The sequence below is a fragment of the Macrosteles quadrilineatus genome, unplaced genomic scaffold (assembly GCF_028750875.1).
Source record: "Macrosteles quadrilineatus isolate MER2022 unplaced genomic scaffold, UCM_ALF_1.0 Scaffold_6__1_contigs__length_79288215, whole genome shotgun sequence".
Classification (NCBI taxonomy): Eukaryota; Metazoa; Arthropoda; class Insecta; order Hemiptera; family Cicadellidae; genus Macrosteles; species Macrosteles quadrilineatus.
In genome coordinates, this window is record NW_026542599.1 from 33,957,032 (window position 1) to 33,977,778 (window position 20,747).

The following is a 20,747-nucleotide window of genomic DNA, read 5'->3' on the forward strand; positions in this document are numbered from 1 at the left end:
TACTAGCTATGAAACTAGTTGCATCACATAGAGCTCGTGCGTTTCTTAGTGAAGCCTGGGGATAGGTGGTTAAAGTGGCTCTGAACCGGTTTTGTAGGGGTGGGGGTACGCCGAAAATCAGTCTGCACTCTCACCCTGTCCGAGCAACATCACAGATTACTCTCTTTTTCAAAAACATTCGGGATGCCAGCTCGATTACGGTATCTTAAAACTTAATTTGTTTTTTTCTTAGTTTATAGTGGTGTGAAAATAATTTTTTTTAGGTTCGTTTAAGCCATAGTTTTGTATAATAGTAATGCATTATTTGTACTTTCTTTTGCCCACGAAAAATCTCTGGCTCATTAACGAGTACATTTTGGAGTAATGTATTAAAAATAGCCTACTCTAAATTTTAATATAGAGAATTTTATAAAATATGTTATCCTCCATTCAAAAACATTTTCATATTCCTCTTAATTAGGTAAAAAATTAGATATTTGTTGAAAGTACTCATCACACAACTAACTTACTGTCGTGCGAGGAACCTGAACCGCCTCCGCACCGCGTTCCGAACTCCGAAAAATGTCTTTAGTCAGACTAGTACATCAGAATAGGACGACGACATCAACTTCCCCTCTCGCGCTCGGCTCCCCACATGCCACTACAGCCCCTCGCACCCAGGCTTCACGAAGAAACGCACGAACTCTACACTACACTGATCTTAAGGCCTACCGTACTAGATATATTATAAAAATCGAACGTGGTGTCTGTCTGTATGTGTATTACAAATAGGCGCAACATTATGTAGGCCTATATAGCCTACCAGCCTACCTTTGGGAAACATTTAAAATAGCCTAACTTAAGATTTTTAAGCTAAGTTTATAGGCTAAGTTAAATTGTTGATAGTTTTTGCTCTAGACGTACAAATGATTATTAAATATGCTACTGGTAACTTAAGTATTGGTCTTCTAGAAAATCTAGAAACCAACAAGTAAAATCATAAATATCCGCTTTAAAATCTCAAATAGGCCTAACTTACGTTCATGCAACCGAGCTTGTGAATGAGTTAGCATGATCATGATTGGATTGAATTATGAAACAGGGGTTTACCTTAGACAGCTTAAGTAACTTAGAGAGATGGGTAAAAAATGGGGTTTTCTCATTTTTTAAGCTAAAAACAAAACGCCCAGAGGATATACGCTTCCAGAGACCGAAGGTGGATTAGGTGTCCGGTAGTTGTGGGGGCCCGGAACACCATTACCACAATGATACGATGTACAGCCTTCGGTGTTGGTGGTGTAGTGGATAGAGTACACTGCTGATAAAAGACTAGATCGTATCCCATCGATGACACTAACATTTTCTCAAACAACTTATTATTTAGCTTTTACCTTAGGCCTATTTAGCCATTTTCTCCACTACTCTTCCATATCCATCCACAAACGACCGAATGAAAATATCGATCGATAGGGAAGTATTCTCCCTATGTTGGTTAGTTAGGTAAGATTAACCTAACCTAACTAACCAAACAATAGGATCGAACTAAACAATTGAATAATTTTAATCAATATCTACTACTCATTCGTTTGTTTGTGCCAACAGATATGGAAGACACTGGTTGATAGCCTAGGCCTAGGCCTAAGTCCAAGTTTAAACATGTGTGAGTCAGTCATAGAGCCGGTAAGTTTTAAGTTAGGCTTAACTTAGTAGCTGTTTGAATAAGGTTTACAGCACTTACTTGGACTTCAAATCTTCATTTTCAGTATAGAGCCTTCGAATATCCAATTCCAGTTTAGCCTTCTCCCTTGATAGTTCATCAAGTAGTTTTCTGGCGTCTGACAGCTCACCTTCGTACATACTTTTAACACTTGTGATCTCGCGGGTCTTGGTCTCCTCATGAGTGCGAACTTCCCTTGTAAGTCGATTATTTTCATTTTCCAAGTGCCTTACTTTGTCAATGTAATTTGCTAATCGATCATTCAAGTTGCACAATTCGTTCTTTTCTTGTAGCCGGCTAAACCGGGTAGGGCTCAGGGGACTCGATGATCTTTGGGAAGATGTAGAACTTCCGGCTGAAGAAGTAACACTTTGACTGGAGACAGTCGTTCTTTTAACACTAGATCTAGACGACATGTTGCAAGTTTATAAAACAACAAACTAAAAGTCACGATAATCACGTAAAATTTGTTAACCAAACACACTAGCACAGAGACACGACACACACCCACCAGAAGCGTCACCTCATCAAAAACCAAACCAAACCAATTCAATTACCAAACCAACCACTCTCACGAGTCTCCTGTTCTCCTCCTCCCTCAGTCCAGTCTCCAGTCTCAGTCCACACTCCATCCATCCGCAAGGTCCGCAAGCACAACGCAGTCCAGTAGTCCAGTCCGTTCCCAAGCAAGGCGAGGCTCAAACTCAATCTCGCTCGATTTGAATCGAATGATGATGTCATGATCTAATCTAATCTAACGCCAACGTCCGCTCGACGCTCCGTCCAAGATGGTATTTACTCAGGGGAGGTATAGAAGAGGCTACGATGACAGCTGAGGGCTTCTTATTAGCTGAGGGAACGCCATTACCGTAAAAAAACTTTCGATAGCTATCGGCCTCGGGGGTCTAATGGTTAGCGTGCCGGTCTGATATACTGTAGGTCCCGGGTTCGAATCCCGCTGGTAGCATTAACTTTTTGTCCAAGATTTTTTTTATTATCAGCAAGTTTGGTTGGTTTGGTTTGGTTATTACAGTTTAATTTTATAATTAAGTCACTATAAAATTGTAATTGAGCTATTTCTAGTTTTATTTAATAAACAGAATTATTTTTCCGACTACTAAACTCTTGTTATATTATTTCTTTATCAGCAAGTTTGGTTAGTTCGGTTAGGTTATGATAGTTTAATTTTATAATTAAAAAATAGTAAAATTGAATTTGAGGCATTTATAATTTTATTTTATGAGCAGAACTATTTTTGCGATTAGTAAACCTTCATTGCCAAAGTGCTCTCTACTACAGCGCTGTTCACGGAGGAATTTTGTACTAAATGCCTCATTTGTACCTCCCCTAAGTCAGACCCGTCCAAGATGGTCCAAGACCGCATCGCCACAGTAATATATCAGACTTTTTTTTGGAACTGCAACTGCTACACTTGCGTTGTCGCTCTGTGGAACAGGTTGGAATCCAACCGTTGGATGTAACCATTCCAGATAAAATAGTCCTGCCTAAAACTTTTTTAACCTTTGCTACTGTGCATTTCTCACTTGCGAAACAAACAATACCATTTTGGCTAATTTGTTGGCAATTTCGGATATTATTTTAACTGAACATATCTAGCCTCATTTTAGCGAATTTCCCTATAGGGAAGTAGCTATTACCGTAGGTGGCACGGTAAGACCTAGACCCGAGACCGATTTACTTTTTCATTTTGATGTCCCCAGAGGCCAAAAACGCCATTCGTTCAAATTTCTATATATATATATATATAGATTTATATATATATATATATATACGTCCGTGAACACGATAACTTGAGTAATTTTTGTCCAATTTTGATGAAATTTGGTTTAAAGGTGTAAAGCGGGATAAACTTGAATGAGTTCGCGAACCAGCATGATCGGACCATGGGAACGGAGCTTTACGGGGGGTTTTATGGGATAAAAATTGGGTTTTCTCACTTTTGACCCTCAAAACACAAAATTTCCCAATTTCTCTTTAGACCTTTTTAAAGAGCTTAAAAAACACAAATAATTTAGAATATAAAAGTATTTTTGTTTGGTTATTAGGCCCTAGTAACGGAAAAAAAAAATTAAATTTAAAATTCCCATGTTATTCTTATGGAGAATATTGTCAAATGTTGTAGTTTGCTTGTTTATGGATATATTTTGATCAAACTTGGCAAATTTATTTATTTTGTACTAAGCTATCAATATTTTACTAAAAAACACACTTTATTAGTTTCCTTGTAGCAGCAAACCTAGGTAAACTCGTTAAACCTAATGCTTATTAAAATATATATTTAATTGAAAATCAATTCAGTCAAATATAACTAGTCCAGTCAAGGAATGAGGTGTAGAGTGCGTGAGCAGGTAACTAAGCGATTCCTTCAGAAACTTGTTCAGGGGGCTTAGGGTGTTAACATACCAAAATTCCTGACTCCTAGGTGGTGAGCCAGGGGGTGGAGAGGGGAAAAAGGGGGGGGAGAAAGGTACGCATTTTGGGTTTTTTGATTATATCTCGAAAACTATCAACTTTTTGTATACTATAGTAAATTATAAAATTGAAGAAGATTAAATTTTCTACAAGAAAAGTATATAATGTGTTTATTTTGGTTCAACAGATTACGAGTTATAACTTATTTAATTGATATCTTATTAAAATACTCCTTCCATAAGAAATACATGTAAATTAGTATGCGAAATGGGGCAAATCCTATCCGCCCAAAGGAAATATAACTGATATTCTGGAAATATTGACAAAATTTCCAGTAACTTGACACTTTAATCATGAAATTTTGTCAAAAGTTAAAGCGAGGGTGAGCGTTTAAAAATGGGATGATTTAAGTTTTCTTTTATATATTTCCAATAAAAAAAACACCAAAACTCAAAATTTTGTTACCTCGCCCTCGCCTTAATTTTGGATCAATTTTAATAGTGTTATATAGTCAATGCCACGACCAGTTCGACTGAGTTCGACTCGACCCGTTCGCTGTTCGACCAAGAACAAGGACCAAGGACCACCAAAAAACTCATCTCAACAACTCAACCCTCTCGATCGACGATCACTCGATCCTCGATCTCAACCCAACCCGCGCCCCGACCATTTTTTTATGCTTCCTCCTGACGTTTACGTTTTAGTTTTTATTAAAATAATAAATAATAATAATTTAACATTTCTGACTCTGAGGGAAGGTAGGTAACTTAGCAAAAGCACAGCGGGTGACAGAATCCTACGTAATTAGAAGGTAAAATAATTTACACTTTTTTTAATTTTGAATTCCACAAGTTAACCTTTCTTACTTAGGCTAGCCTATTTATTTATTATTATGACGGCAAACACAATTTTTAGGCTGCACTTTAGTTTACGTCCTACACTCATTCGAAAGAAAACTATCGATATATAGATTATTCGATAATAGATTAAATTTCATTCGGTAGTTAGGTTAGGTTAACCTAACCAGAACCAACTTAACCAAACTTGATTCCATTTTTTTTACTATCAGCAAGTTTGGTTGGTTAGTTTAGGTTATGATAGTTTAATTTTATAATAGATATTTTTTAAATATCGATTATTAATCAATATTTCCCAATTCTATAGTTTCAATCGATATTAGCATAGCCCAGTTAAGAAACTGTACCCTATTCCCCCTCACTTTCCCTTCTTTTATACAATTCCGAACACGGCTTACGACTCTTCAGATATTTGATTAGCCAAACTATCAGTAACTTATAGTCCTTGCCACCCTAACTTTAGGGTGGCGATGACTAATCAGTATCATCATCCAAATTGTTATGTAGGCCTAACAATAAAGCAGCTGCCAATCTTCTACATTAACTTATCTCCTGTGAACTCAAAACTCTGCACAACACACCACAACGATGCATAATCCTACACAGTCTTGGAAACCAATCGAAAGGAATGCGGCAGCGGTCTACCAACAACTAGGCCGCAGGGTATCTAAGTTGTTACATTTAAGCCTTTGTTATTTCTTATCTCTCTCATTCTATTGTTGTCTTACTCTGCAACTTTTTTTCAGAGATCAAGAATGTCTGCCATTGGGAAATTTCTAACGTATATCGTATTAGCTACAATTTTGGGGTTTATAGCTTTGGACATCAATGAACATGGCAGTTTTTCAGGCAAGTTTGATTTGTACACATTTGGTATGAGTGGACCCCAAACAATTTCAAAACTTGACTTTATTTTAACTTTTCATCACAACAGGTTGCACATAATTTTTGTGGTCTAGCAGTTAACACATTTCATGCGGCACGTCAAATGGCGGGCGTATCCCCAGTGCGGCGCAGCCCTCAGCGTCGAACAAGCCCGATTGCCGCGTGTAATTGGCTTTCCAATTTTGGTCTGACGAATTGCAAATAACGTGCGGTGATGTCCTGCTTTACAACGAGAGTTGACATAGTTCGCTAAACACCCACAGATAGCAGCACTGCTTGGAACGTAGCCGGTCCCATTGGAATTGTATTGCCAAATGGAGGGAAAAAGACGGGACACAAAGTAGATTTTTGAGATTGCCAGACGGGGATTTTACGGGGAAATTTACTACCAACCTAAGAAACAATTTACAAATTTACAAAGTTTAGTCTAAGAAACACATTTAAATACATAAAAAAGTCCAAACACGACTAAACACAAGCGCAAACGAACATAAAGGCTAGCGCAAACTTAAAAATCCGCAAAAAACCGGAGCGCGCCCGAACTAAGGAGCGGCGGTAAAAACAGATTTCTATTGTATTTACAGACCATGCTCAGCAAGTAGTAAGGTTTTCCGTCAAACACTAGACTCATACTGGCTGCTTTTGTTTAACAAGGTTGGATGGCTCGGATCCGGCGCATGCGCAGGACGCTACGCGTGTCCCGAATCCGAGCCACCCGCAGCGAATGTGTTAAGTGAGTTGGTGGCCAGTCGGTAAAACCACAGACTTAGGACTATAAATTAATTAGGTATCTACCAAACTTATTTTAAGTTAATAGGCTTAACTTGTACTAGTTGATGCAACCTTTAAATTAATAAGATTATATTCTTATCCTAGCATCAATAGTTTTACGCCTACACTGAATATCTAAAGTTTTTTTATTGTATGCTATTTACAATGTTAAAATATTTCGGGATTGTATGTTATTATTTACAACGCTAAAATCATTAACAAAATCTGTAGGCCTACCTACTAAAAGCAACACGCAACACTTTGGGAAATATTTTTATTTACAATCACAAAAATCAAAACAAGTTAGTTTTCATTATACAGTATAAATAATAACCACATTATAAAGCTCAACGATTAAATTCTTACTAGTTGCCAATGTTTCCGCAACGGTTGACTTCGAGCATGAGTTTGATCATTAAGTTTTTTCAAGCCCCACGCAAAAAATTACAACCTGTAACTTAATTATCGACAACGTTTCTGTCAGAACAATTAATTTTTACAAACGGCGTTCAGCGGATCTGTTGCAACAAAACTGAAAATCTTTATTTTAATAACAGGGAGTTTGCTAAAACAGGCTAGTCTGACGACAGTTAACGCATGGCAACCCAATTATTCATCCTGTTATGTTATATAACTTAGGTACATCTCTAGCTTACAGTATAGTAGTTTATGCAACGATTGCGTTATGTTAGTCTTTAATACATGAGTAGAAAATTTAAGGCACGAGCCTTGGCAAGTACCTTAAAAACTTCTACTCATGTAGTAAAGACTATTAACGCGAGTTGCGTACATAATATGTTCCTTTTTTCAGGGAATAGTTTCTGCTAGTAGCATTCTTACCATAAATGCTGTATCAGGTAAAATTACGGAAATATTGTATATTTGTTTGGACAACTGGATAATATGGTGAAACAATTAGTTGCTGGTAACTTATGTAGTTTCATACTTTTGATTTTGGTGGCAAAAGATTAGCACAAAAAGTTTGTGCTCTCAATTCCATCTCGTCAACTTTACGTTCACTAACTGACATTTTTAAATCAGATGAATCTAACTTCCTTTAACTTCCACCAACTTAGGGTAAGAATACGCGAGTATCAACAGGAACAAGTCGGATCAACAATTAAAATTGTCAACTGATCAGCTGATAAGTTGACGCTCGAAGCATTACAATTTTACTGCTTTTCTCTGAATCCTTGAACCTCATTGGTCCGTTACCTGTGTTGTTATGAGAAAAACTATGCTGTTATGAAATTAAACTATGCTGTTATGAAAGTAAACAGATGTTAAGTGAAACTTTTAAATTCTAAGAACTGAACTGAAATGGCTACTTTAATAAACGGTCGTTGGTAAATATTTTAAGCACATTACATTTTTTTGTTTTGAAATATTTAAACTCCTTTAAGTAGGCCTATATAAAACCAATCCTTCCAAACATCCATCCTCAATGTTGGTCTTTAATAACATTACTAGCTGTTGTACCCGTGCTTTGCAATGGGAAGGACACTGAAGCGAAAAAATTTGATCTTGAATTCTGTTGTATAAAATAGTTAGGCTACACATTCCCCTTTTGTTTCAGGAACATAACTCAATTGAAACTCTTAGTTTGACAAATATCTTTCTTTAAGGCTATGCTAACTTATAGGACTACCTAGTACGAATTATATGAGGCGCTGATGCATTTGAAATAATGTACCCACACGATTTAATTTTCAAATGATAAGCTTTCCTAAACATTTATTTCGTTCATAAACGTACATATAAAGTAAATAAGGAACGATAATCGCACAACATAAAGCACTGTAGTAAAGAAAAAAAAACAGTTTATATTGATTTCACTTATAATTGATACGTTTTACCGTAGCTAATATAATGAGCTTTTTTCAAAGTTCAATCTTTACCTGCAGATCATAGTGTAGGCCTATATATTACAATAATAAGAAAAAATAAACTAATAGAAAACTTGTATTACCTTTTGATGGAAAGCCTACCACTATTATTGTTAATCAGGGCACAAATTTCACCAATTTAAATATAATTCAACAACAAATACATAACAGTAATTATTTTAACTCGTTCCATAGTTCAAAACGTGTATGTATTTGCATTAAATTACATCATTATTTAAAACATCAAGTAAAGAAACATAGTTACGTTACAGATTTTAGAATGTGAAAAAAAAACTCCATTTTAGCTAATTTCTTCTTTTTTTTTGACATTGTATTAACTTAAGCGTACAATATAATATATTTTGACAGGTCTATTTCGAGGAATGACAATTTAGCAGTAAAATGTAATTAATGTTGAAATACTTTAATGATAATGTTTTATAAATAATGCCCTCAATAAAAAAAAAAAAAATTAGTTTGGAATCTCCACCCTATGACTAATTTTTGACTGCTTTAACACAGTTATTTTAATTTTAACAGCTTCCAAGACCCATAGATTCCTGAAAGATTCGGGGGCACTTCATTTTGGAGAAGTTGCTTGGAAGACTTTTAGAACCTACTCCCAGCAAGGCTACAGGTAAAATATAAGATGACATTTAGTATTTCAAATTTTGTTTAAATGAACGAATCCTAATCTAGTTATCCTATGTCTTAAGGCACAAACAGAAAATTTACACAGAAAATTTATAAATACCGTAGGTATATTATATATCAAATAAGTAAAAAGAAAAAAGTATTAAAGTAAATTTGTTGATGCTGTTTATGAAATCCTCCATCTCTGATTGGTATTAGAGACTCAGTAAATATTGATGCGCCAATCAACACTCGGACCTGAGTTAACGATTCACCTTTTGCCCCTTTACGTTTCTGAACAACGATAATCACTTAACACGTTCGCTACCAATGCCACATATTTGCGACGCTGTGGTCCTTGCCATGGCTCCAGGTATACATTTTAATATTACACATAGACCAGGTGTCACTTGGTTAACAGTACACACAGACCGAAAATCAGTTTTGCCAACTATCATATGACGTCACTAATCATCATTATCCACAGACCAAGTGACGCACATATGCGACAGACATCCCTGTTGACCAATGCAGAGAATTCAGGGCCTTCAAATAGACCGTTACGAAGATATATAAGCTTTTTAATAACGGACACCGACGCAAATATGCAACGTCAGTCTAATTTAATGTGACTAGCTGTCACATATATGCGACGGCAGTCTATGGTAAGAAACCGGCCTCCGCATATGTCCGGACTGATCGATGAATGAAAAATGTAGTAATGCGGTAGCGAACGTGTTAAGCCAAAAACATAGAAGCCGTTCAGGAATGGTCTCATTCATTAATCAGTAGTTGGCTTTGTACTTGAGTATTATACCGACCACACGACAATTTTAATTATAACCTAACCTAAGGGTGGTTAGGTTAGGTTAGGAAGATTTTGTTATTTAAACTAATTAAAACCCTATTTGGCATTTGGAAATGGATTTATCCGTGTGGTCGGTATAATATGTAGGATATGTACCTTTGGCTTTCATCTCAAAAAGGTTTAAATATTTTTACAATCATTTGCAAGGTAAGAAAGCAAAAATCTATAAAGACGTGTTTGTTACCTAACAGATGGTGCCAGAGCAATGTTCCTGGGTATGCAGCCAAGGCTCGTGACACCACCGCACCTTTTCTACATGCAGGGTTTGCGTGGCTCAGCTTCGTAGTACAACTGTTACTGGTCAACGTCACGCTCATATATGAATTCATTTTGTCCAAGAAACCTCTGGTGGAACAATGGGTAAGCTTTGTTAATAATAATAAATAGTGTCAGCGATTATTGCCACATTGATTAAATTTGATGGTTTATAAACTGTACGGAATACAATGATGTCACAAAAAATATTAGTGATCCTGCAGTAGAGTCTCGATCACTGACCTAAACCGGCTGCGGCAAGGTTATCCAAGCAAAAAGGTTGGGTAACACGGAAAATGAAAACGAAAAGGATGTGTTGACGATTGTGCCACGAGGGTTGGACATGTTGACAATTGTGTCGTGATCGCAGTAGATGTTCATGATGATGGACCAGAAAGGTCAGATAACCAAAGATCTGTGCGTTACAGAAGTTAAATTTGTCATAGGCCTAATTACCATAAAAAAAAAACTCTTTCATTGAATTAATCGGTTGTTCTGTTCTACTAGCCCACCCTGAATTGTACCCACTGACACTTTGTATCAGTTCATTTTCTGTTTCATTCCTTCAAGTTTTTTGGACTGTATTTTTTATTTTTCGTCCAATGTAGGAGTGTTTGTTGGCAAATTGCATTGTGTAGTGGACCGGAAGCTGAAGCCTGTAGCTGTTCTGGTGTTAGCAGAGGAAGTTATGATTTCTGGGGAAGTCCAAGTTACGCGTGTACAAGACAACTGAGATATAGAAGGCTTAACCGTCAAAAGCTTCCCTGCAGTTGTCACAAGGGACAATGTTGGAGAGTGCAAGGAGTAAGGGGCCATACATATGTTATGTATGTTATGTAACACACTTTTTTGTAATTTTAAACCCCTTCCCTCCCATATGTAACGCTTAAACAAACCCCCCCCCCCTTGCATTACGTAACTTGATCTTAGTAGACTTTAATAACAGGTTTAGCATAATTTTACTGGTGGAATATGGATTGAAATAAATCATTAAACTTATAATAACTTTTGTTTGATAACCTATTTATAATCAAAACAAAATTGATTCAAACAAACAAGATTGTTATCCTACTAATAATAATAAAACAACAAAATAAATCATCCCAATTAAAACACAACTAATTTAATTTATAACTAACAAAAAAGGTACTAACTAGCTGCATTAACTAGCATTAAAGCTTACTAGCTGGCCCGACAGACGTCGTCCTGTCCTAATGTGGTTTTATGTCAAATGCTTATTCATTTTCAATATCCTTGTTGAAGTTCGTTCGCTACGTTCTCTCACCTTTTGGTTGCAAATTAGCTGTTGTCATAAATAAAAAAAAAAATAATCGTGCTGCACCCTGTTGGTAAACTTATTAACTTTTTAATGCTATTAAACATCACAGAATCAAATTGCTTAGTTGAACCAGCTGTTAAGATTCTTTAATTCCATTTAAATATGAGTACTCATAAGGTTAACGTGGGAAACTCCAGAGCCACTGGGGCGGAGCCCTTTTGACGGATCTGCACCAAACTTCACACAAACCATCCTTGAATAATGCTTAATAATGCCTGAAAGTTTCATTACAATCTGTCGAGCGGTTTCGGAGTCCATAAAGGACAAACAAACAAACATACATTGGATTTTATATATATAGATATAACATAACATTTAAGTAACAACTACGTAAATGACAAACAGCTGTTTGGTAACAAATTTTGCCACAGAAAATATATTTATGAGATTATAAAATGTAAAATTTCCAAGAGAACTTCCTTTTAAGCTAAAGTTTAAAAGAATAATATGGATATAAACATCAATTTGATTATTTTTGTATTTCTAAAGCTAATTGTGTGCGTTACGTAACGTTGAGCCAACCCCTCCCCCCCTCCACCATATAACACAGTGTAATGCTATGTCATACCCCATCCCCTCCAGAACAAAAGTGTGTTACCTTTACGTAATATGTGTATGGCTCGTAAGACCGCTCTTTTACAATATAAAATTAAATTAAATTTACTGTTTCATGGTTAGAATGGTATTCCCTTATCTGACCTAATCCCCTCTCTTTAAGGCCGGTTTACCTGGGATACCACATATAGACAAACTCCTAAAATGACCATTACAACATTTTATTGGCCTGGTAAACACTTCATTTCATTAGAAATTAAGCATTATCAGAATTTGGTTTGCATTATCTAATTATTATCATTATCTAAATGGACCTAACAATATCAATCTTTTGACAAACTGAGCTCAGGATTAGTGACTTCTAATTAACTGATAAGTGATAAGATTTATTAAAGTTGAATCACTTTATAACTGAACTGTTCAACATATATTTACTTTCTCAATAAACTACAGTACCGGTACTTTAAAATTGCCTTGTTGATTTCAATTTTACAAAAGTCAAGTTTGATTAATAGATAAGTAAATGTGGAAGATTCCGAGCTCACTCATGAAACACAGGATACTAAACTTAATTGTCGTTAACTGAGTCGAGAATTTTATTTTGAGTCCTAATGGACTTTAGTTCACATAAGCCTTCTTTACCAACAAACTCTTTCATGTGTAACTTTTCAAGTTTAAACTGTCCAAGTCAAATCTAAGTAAGTAATTTCCAGAACACGGTTTCTGCTACACAATTTTAAACCTAGTGGGAGACCTCGTACTATTCGAACGCCGGAAAACATTGAAATGGTTCGCGCGAGTGTGCTGCATGTCCTAAACGTCAAGCGTCTTAAGTCATCCATTTGCTGAACATTGCATTTAAATTTAAATTTGCATAGGTTTAATGTTGAGTACAAAGGCCGTTTTCAGGACATTGCTTACCCATCTTTGGGTAGTTTTTTTTTTAAGTTTGGGGTTATTGGCACCATTACGGCCAACATTAACCCTTTGAGTGCCAACTTTAAAACGAGCCAAAAGTGCCGACGTCCGGCCGACCGGACGTTTTTAGAACGAGCCAAAAGTGTCAACGTCCGGCTGACCGGACGTTTCGTAATGATCGAACAGTTGTCATAACAACCGAATGGATACTCGGATTCTTTTAACCCATATATTAACATTGAGTCGAAAGTTACTAGATGCGATCCATCAATTTTCGTTGGTCGAAATATCGAAAATTCGATTTTTACGAAATTTTAACCTAAAAATCGCCAGATCGCGCTCGGCATTTTTAGCGCGACCTTCGGGAAAAATCATCGGCATTTTTTGAGCGTTACTTTTATTTCTCGCCTGGCACTCTAAGGGTTAAAGTGAACACAAAACTGACGTTGAGTAGGAATGATAAACACATCGTTTGAAAAAAGTCTCCATCACAAAGGCACGATGTTGAGGTAACCATTGATGATCCATAGTAACGATTCACCAAATGGCATCAAATAAACAGTCATTTACCACAAAAACGAACCCTCCAGCTTTTATAACAACTGAGTAATAACATTTTAAAATTGTCCCTGTTTTTTGGCTCACCCTTTACATTTACTGAGTTATATGGTGTTTAGTATTACTCTTTCTTTTTTAAACGCACTCGGTCCTTTAATGCTATTTTGAGCATATTGATTTTGCTTAGCCCAAGTAAATACATTAGATAGACAAAATATTTTCCAAAATTATTTTTTGACTATGTCAATCTAAAAACTGCCAGAGTGAATGCTCCAGTAATAGTCCTATCCCTGCTCTACCTGTAAAATCACTGACATTCCAGATGGTCATGAATTATTCTATCTAGACATTATCTAGGCTATATGTCTGAAAAACCAACTAAGTTTGTTTGTTTGTTGTTGTTGTTTGTAAGTATGTTTTCCCAACTTTTATACCGTATTGCGAATGTTTGAACTTATTCACCAAGGACATACTAAATCATCTGGACCACAGGATGTTTTTATGCTTATTCGTAAAAGTATTTTTTAACTTTCTTTGTAATAATTCAAGTGTGATGATAGCTATTCGTTGTGATGTAGACTAATTTTGTTTTGAGGTGAACTGTGATGTGGACATGGCCGCAGCTACACATTTTTCTAGGTGGTTTAAGTTTTAAATTTGCTGCCCTGTCACCACACAACTGTGTGGTGATTTTTTCTAAATGCCAATGGCATTTTACTGTGAGTCTTTAACACTTGGCAAACAAACTTTTTTTAAGAAAATGGGCCAAGGGTTTAATGATACTTTTATGTTATATTATATTATTAAAAATGTAATAGCTTTAGAAATTGGTATATTATTATGTAATTCTTAAACTTGTAAGCACCAGTAAAATTTATATAAGAACTAATAAAACAAATTATTTAATATTTGGTTATTAAATTACCGTGAACATACAGCTCTCAATACATAAAGTACTTCATAGCAATAAGTTTGAATAATTAATTAAATTTGATTTTTTCTTGATTTTTAGCAGCAAATGACTTGATTATGTCAGAAATGAAATTGTTGTCGCTCTTACATGTTTAATTGAGATGATACTTGCTGATAATATCTGAGTCTTTGATTGTCTTGTCTATTGATCAGTGGCTGATCCAGCCAGGAGTCGCAGGGAGAAAAGAAATGCAAAAGAATTGCCTGCGATCGCAGCAAAATTGTGAACACCTCCCGCTAATACGGGGACATGATTAACGTCACACGTAATCGCAGAAAAATCACCAACGTCTTTTGCCATCACAGGGAAATTGTTATCATCACCCGGAATCCTAGAAAAATCGTTAAGATCTCCCGCTATCACCGGGACATGATTATTGTCACCCGCCATCGTAGAAAAAACGTCAACGACTTTCGCCATCACGAGAACATAGTTATCATCAACCGTAAATAACGTTAACATCTCCCGTTATCACGTAGACATCGTTATCGTTACTGATGAGAGTGACAATTCACTCATTTTCTGTATAAAACAATTTGTTGTTTAAAAAAATGTGTTTTTATAAAAAAACGCTGCAGAACTAGGCCGTGGCCTAGGAGTAGTAAGTCAACCGATATCGCCACAAAAAACAAAATTCGTCATAACCAACGACCACGGCAACATTATTAAAATTTAACCGATAAACAAAAAATGAAATAATATGTCTTATTATCATATTATAGTTGATATTATCTTGGGTAAAAATAGAAACAAAGAAAACAGTAAACTGACAAAAAAATAAAGCCAATTAAATTTGAACCCTCATGAAGTTTGCTTTCTGTTTGGTCAATATATGGAAAAATGTAAGAGTGACGTGCCCCTTCCTCAAAAAATTCTTGAATCCCCCCCCCCGCTAATGATCAAAAGCAATTTATGAAAAATATATAAAAAAATATAGGTGTCAACAAGGACTGGAGGGTAGAATATAGTCACTTATGACTAAACAAAATAGTAGTCAACTAGTAGGTACAACCTGAAATGCTGTAAAATTTTAGAGTTTAAGAGTTATTACAATTTTTGTATCCCCCTCCCAAAAACCCATTAATTACATCCGCCACTTACCTATTAGGCTCATTATAATTGGTTTTCTCTTTTAAAAGTAGTTGGATGTTCAATTTGAATGTCAGGCTATTTAATAAATAAATTAACAAACTTACCACAATCCAACAGTTTTTCCAAAGGGCTCAATGTCACTGAACTTGTCACTCTTATGTTCCATCTGATAAACCCAATATTACAAGAGTAGTAGTTGAATAAAAATAAGTATCCATGGCAATTACTTGAACAGTCTTATTAAGTCAAGTTTTTAAAATCCAATCATGGATTTTCTGTCTGAACTGATAATTCGCACAGCCATAAACACTAAAGCTTTTTTTAGATTTTATGCATTTGAGGTCATACCTATACTTCTTGATTGTGCCGTGGCTTTGTATTTATTTGCTTAGAAACTTTTTGAGCTGTGTTTTGGTGTTAAATTTGAAGCTTTTTGAACCAAACTTTAGAAAGTGTGAGGAAGCAGAGTTTGAATTTTGATCAATTATCCAGGATGCTATACTTGATCGAATGTACTGTCAAATGGCAATAAAAAAAGGAAATTCAAAATTTGCCTACTTCGATGTTTGATCCTTAAAGAACACTGCCAGTTCAAGTATTCTTATGGCACACGTTCACTTAAAATGGATGCTACAGGAGCCACTGCTTGAATGCAATCACCAGCTTCTCATGACTGGACCCTAACTTCAAACGAGGCAGGTATATAAATACTGTATAGTCTTATCTTCTGTTGTAATGAGTTGACAGGTTGGCCTTCAGTCTTTGGTAAAATGTCCTGAATTTTGTATGGCACGCGCTTTGTTATACGGGGTAGTTCTAAGGATTGAGAGGTCGAGTTAGTGGTTTTAATTTAACACGTTCCACTGTACTATAATCCTATGTTCCTTTGTGTTTTGTCAGGGTCAGTGAGCTGGTCTAGTGGTAAGACACGGGACATTAGTCTCCGAGGTCTTGGGTTAGAATCCCACCAATCACTAATGGATCTTATCTAAGTAATAGTGGTGTGAACTTCTAAGCCGAGCCTGCAGTAATGTGAAAAACTATTCCAGAGAATAGTTCTATGTCAACAAAATGCTATGTTGACAGATAAACCAGTACGCCCCGGGCCTGATGGAGTCTGCATCTTATTGGTTCTGGCGAGGATTGGCGATCTTCGGCGATATTTTCATCTTGGTGTTCGAGTTTGTGCTGACCTACCTGTCATTGGCAGTAACATGGCTGATGGAAAACGTGTTTGTGTACGTAACAAATAAAAGAATGCATGTCATATCCTTTCAATAAAAACAATTTTAAGTTGCATGTTTTTTAAGCTCAATAAGGTATTTATTTATTTATTTATTAGTTTTCATGTTATCTTATGCTTCAATAGAAGGTGTATGGACCACTTAAAATCTGTTGTTCAATTCTTCTGTACAAAATGCCAATGGCATGGGCACTAAAAATAAACGGTATCAGCTAACTGACACATACCTACTCCTACTAGCTGTCACTAAATTTGAACATGCAATTACTTTTGAGAGGAAAACTTTAAAATAATTATTCTGGGTAACTGGGGTAGCTGAAACGAAGAACCAAAAAATAAGTGACAGCAAGTAACCGATGTAGTCAGTAACCAGGGCCACCCCGAGGGTAATAGACGTCCAGGGTGAGATTTTAATCTATTGTGTATTTTATGAATAAAACCAAGGTTATAGATTGTTCCCTTTTTAAATAGTCATTGTTATTGATTTTATGTTAATGATTTTCCTGTAAAATATTCGTTCACCAATAACGTTGTTAGCCTAGATAAATATCTAGCAAATAGTAATAAATATTTCACATTCCACGGTGCCTGAGGCTGGTCCTGTCTGTAACTGTGCTTTTTAATACTTTTTTTATGGTGAAAATCACAAAAATTGCATTTAAACTTATTGTTTTTTGGTTCAGGGCTATATTTTTGGAGCCTTTTTTGTGTAAATAAGATTTTTTGCAACCTATATTAAGGATTTCATGGAAAAATCACCATTAAAATAAAAGTTTCAACAAAATTAAAAAAAAAACCACAAAGCCAAATTTGATGATTTGTGTTGGATATGATAGTTGACAAAACTGGTTTCAATTTTGCTGCATCTCTGGCCTGTGATCTGCGTGTACTGTTAACCAAGTGACACCCAGTCTATTTGTGTAATCTTAAAATGTATACCTCGGGCCGTTGCAATTCAGTAGCGAACGTGTCAAGTGCGATATTTCAGAAAAAAAATTTGAAGTCAGGTGTGGGTTCGCCCTTTTACTGGGGAGCATTTCTTACTGTAAAATACCATTTACTAGCCGTTGAGTGGTTAAACCGTTAGACCTATTATAAATTTTACAAACCTAAATCAGTTCCTTGCAAAAGTGAAAATAATCAGCAAGAAATCTAACTAACGGAAAATGACCAAGCAACTTTATGAAGTCTTAACATCTAAAGAACAATTGTAGCTGCTTTGAATAGGTTGTATGAGTTAAGAACGTTGATAAGTCAGTAAGCAAGTTTTATCTTTATTTTTGACCTGGAAGCAAACTTTGAGCAAGAAATATGAAGATAAGAGGTGTCATTAGGGAGTAAACTGGTCTACTGGTAGGTTCAAAAGGTAGGTTAAAATCCTTGCCAATCACCAATTGATTTTTATCAAATGCCGCAACCCTTTAGGTCTCGCATGAAGTTAAGTGTAAAACACTTCCGGACTAAAGCCTACATCCTAGGATGTCCTAGGATTAAACAATTTTGTTTGGTGTTACAGTGGCTCACTCTCGCCTGAAAACTTACAAAAATACACAATGGATGCCCTCAACACAACATCACGACTTGCAGCTGAAACACTCTATTGGCTCACGGCACCGTCATAGAGATAACACTACGACCAAGAGTAACACAAGGACCAAGTCAATTAAAACTATCTATACAGGAGTTCATACATTTGAGATTAACACTGCGTGTCAAATAAGTTTTTTCCCTTTTGTTAATTAAGGTTGTAAAATAATAGGAAATATTGTCATTGCATACAAGGTTACAACACGTTTTCAAACAATTTAAAATTAAATAAAAACTTTTGCAGTTGATTCTTTATAATCCGATACTTATGGTTTTGGGAGGGTGTTGGTAAACCCTTACTAGTCCCAAAAAATACCAAAATCAACCATTAAACTGTAAAATTTACTTTTGGCATCTAATGTTCTATTCTACTTTTAGGAAAGATCAATTCACTACTTACTATTCAGTTGAATCAGTTTGGGCATTATTTTACAATAAATGTACAAATATTAATGTTTATTTAATAGATAGCACAATTTTGATTCATACTTAAGTTTATAGACCCCAGTCCACACCACAAATCAATCATAACAGTACAGACATTGGTTGATTTTATATAATTTCTCAATAATTTATCCCAGCATGGTGTGTCTGATTAATGAGTGCCAAGACTGCCAACCATGTAATTGTTTTGTAATTTTAAGAAATATATAACTAACTTATTTATTACCTAGTGTTTCCATCTCAAAATATCTTAAAATTAAGTGTTTTAATGTTTCATAAGTGTTGCCATCATAGACATGTCTAGGATTTAATGTTTAAGATGATTATTGTTGAGAAATGTTTGTAATTACATGGTAAACTGAATAAAATCAATGTGTATCTCTATGCTTGTGTAGATTAGGCTCAGTCACTACTGATACGTGCTTATAATTGTGTCATGAAAATGTGTCATCGTCAGGCAAATCTGTGATTTTAATTGGTCGGCCAAAGATACAAAACGGCATGGAATATTTGAGTTTCACAATTATCAGGGTGGACCAAAACCTAAATGTCAAATGTTTTAATCATAATGTTTATTTTACAGACTAGACCAAAAAACGTGTATTTACGTGACAGACTGTTATTATTTCCAAAACTATTTCCAGATTATAGGACTGGAACATGCTCCAGCTATATGGCAAAACCCCAACTAACCAAAATAAAGGAATTGAGCTAGTTTTCAATAACCTATTTCTTCAGTTAATCAAAGATTCGGATTTGAAGGCTATAACGGATAAAAGAAATTTGCAATGTAAATTGTTTGCCTTTTTGAATTACTTTCTTCTTAAAACCTACAACTTCATAGACAAAATCGGGCAAAACCTTGATATTTGATTCCATTATACCAAAAATACATACCATGCATACAACTCCTGTTGCCTTGTTAATTTTCTAGTTGATTTAAAATGTAATTTATGGTTTCAATTTAAAAAAGGGTGTGTGAGAGTGGTTTTACTGTGATTTAAAAATTGCGAATAATGAAATATGCACAAATTAGATTTAGTTAGTTCATTTATTTCTCCAAGATATACTTTCCTCAAGGAGAATTACGTACTTTCTCACAATTGTCTGCAATACGCATTTGAATAAAAGTATAAAATGTGTCAAACATTCCTTTGAACTTTTTTATTCCAAAGTGTATAACTTACCGATGCATTTATTCATGTGATTTTCATATTCAATTTCCTAAGCATAATTTCAATTTCTTTCATCAAATAACTGTAAGCTGTATGTTTTATTAATTTACTGTAGTTTTCAATATTCTTATTACATTGAATTGGTTAAAACTTGTTGGTAATGGGATGTTAGTGTCTATTTATTGTTTTAAATTAATTATGTTACAGTTATTTTTTTTTAGTATCTTTACACTCGTTACTTTTTGTTTTCACATAATTTATTATTTTACTTTCTCGCTTATTAGCTGTTTAGTCTCTCATTTGTCATAATTTATTTCTTTAGTACTACCCATATTATTAACTAATTAACTTTTATTTAGTTTGGTAAAAATCTCTACGTCCTGTAAGTTTATAAACTTGCTAATAATTTATTATAGTGTGTTGTGAAAATGAACCATTGGCTGTGAGTTGAAAATGTTGCATCCTAATCTATGGATTCATTTTTACTTTTTTTAACTAACTATGTATTGTTAAACTTCAAACAATTACAAATTATGAAATGAATTGAAACAGTTTTTTTCTTCACTCTGTATACCTCAT

The 20,747-nt window shown here is 35.1% G+C and overlaps 3 protein-coding genes across 3 annotated transcripts in view; 2 read left to right on the forward strand and 1 right to left on the reverse strand.

Annotated features, from left to right (window-relative positions):
• The window catches only part of LOC128996415 (lamin Dm0-like), a 32,564-nt gene extending 30,321 nt beyond the window's left edge, over window positions 1-2,243 (reverse strand). The window contains exon 1 of the mRNA XM_054421733.1: window positions 1,718-2,243. Within this exon, the coding sequence (XP_054277708.1) occupies window positions 1,718-2,112 (395 nt within the window). The 5' untranslated portion in view covers window positions 2,113-2,243. The remainder of the gene's footprint in view (window positions 1-1,717) is intronic.
• LOC128996423 (coiled-coil domain-containing protein 124) overlaps window positions 1-20,747 on the forward strand; it is a 463,618-nt gene that overhangs the window by 192,345 nt on the left and 250,526 nt on the right. The gene's annotated exons all lie outside the window — the stretch shown is intronic.
• Window positions 4,807-20,711, forward strand: LOC128996424 (transmembrane protein 214-A-like). The gene is made up of 6 exons (XM_054421750.1): window positions 4,807-4,940; window positions 5,733-5,835; window positions 9,069-9,165; window positions 10,221-10,389; window positions 16,806-16,957; window positions 18,479-20,711. Exons 2-6 carry the CDS (start codon window positions 5,742-5,744, stop codon window positions 18,582-18,584), a joined length of 618 nt encoding a protein of 205 aa, XP_054277725.1. The 5' UTR covers window positions 4,807-4,940; window positions 5,733-5,741; the 3' UTR covers window positions 18,585-20,711.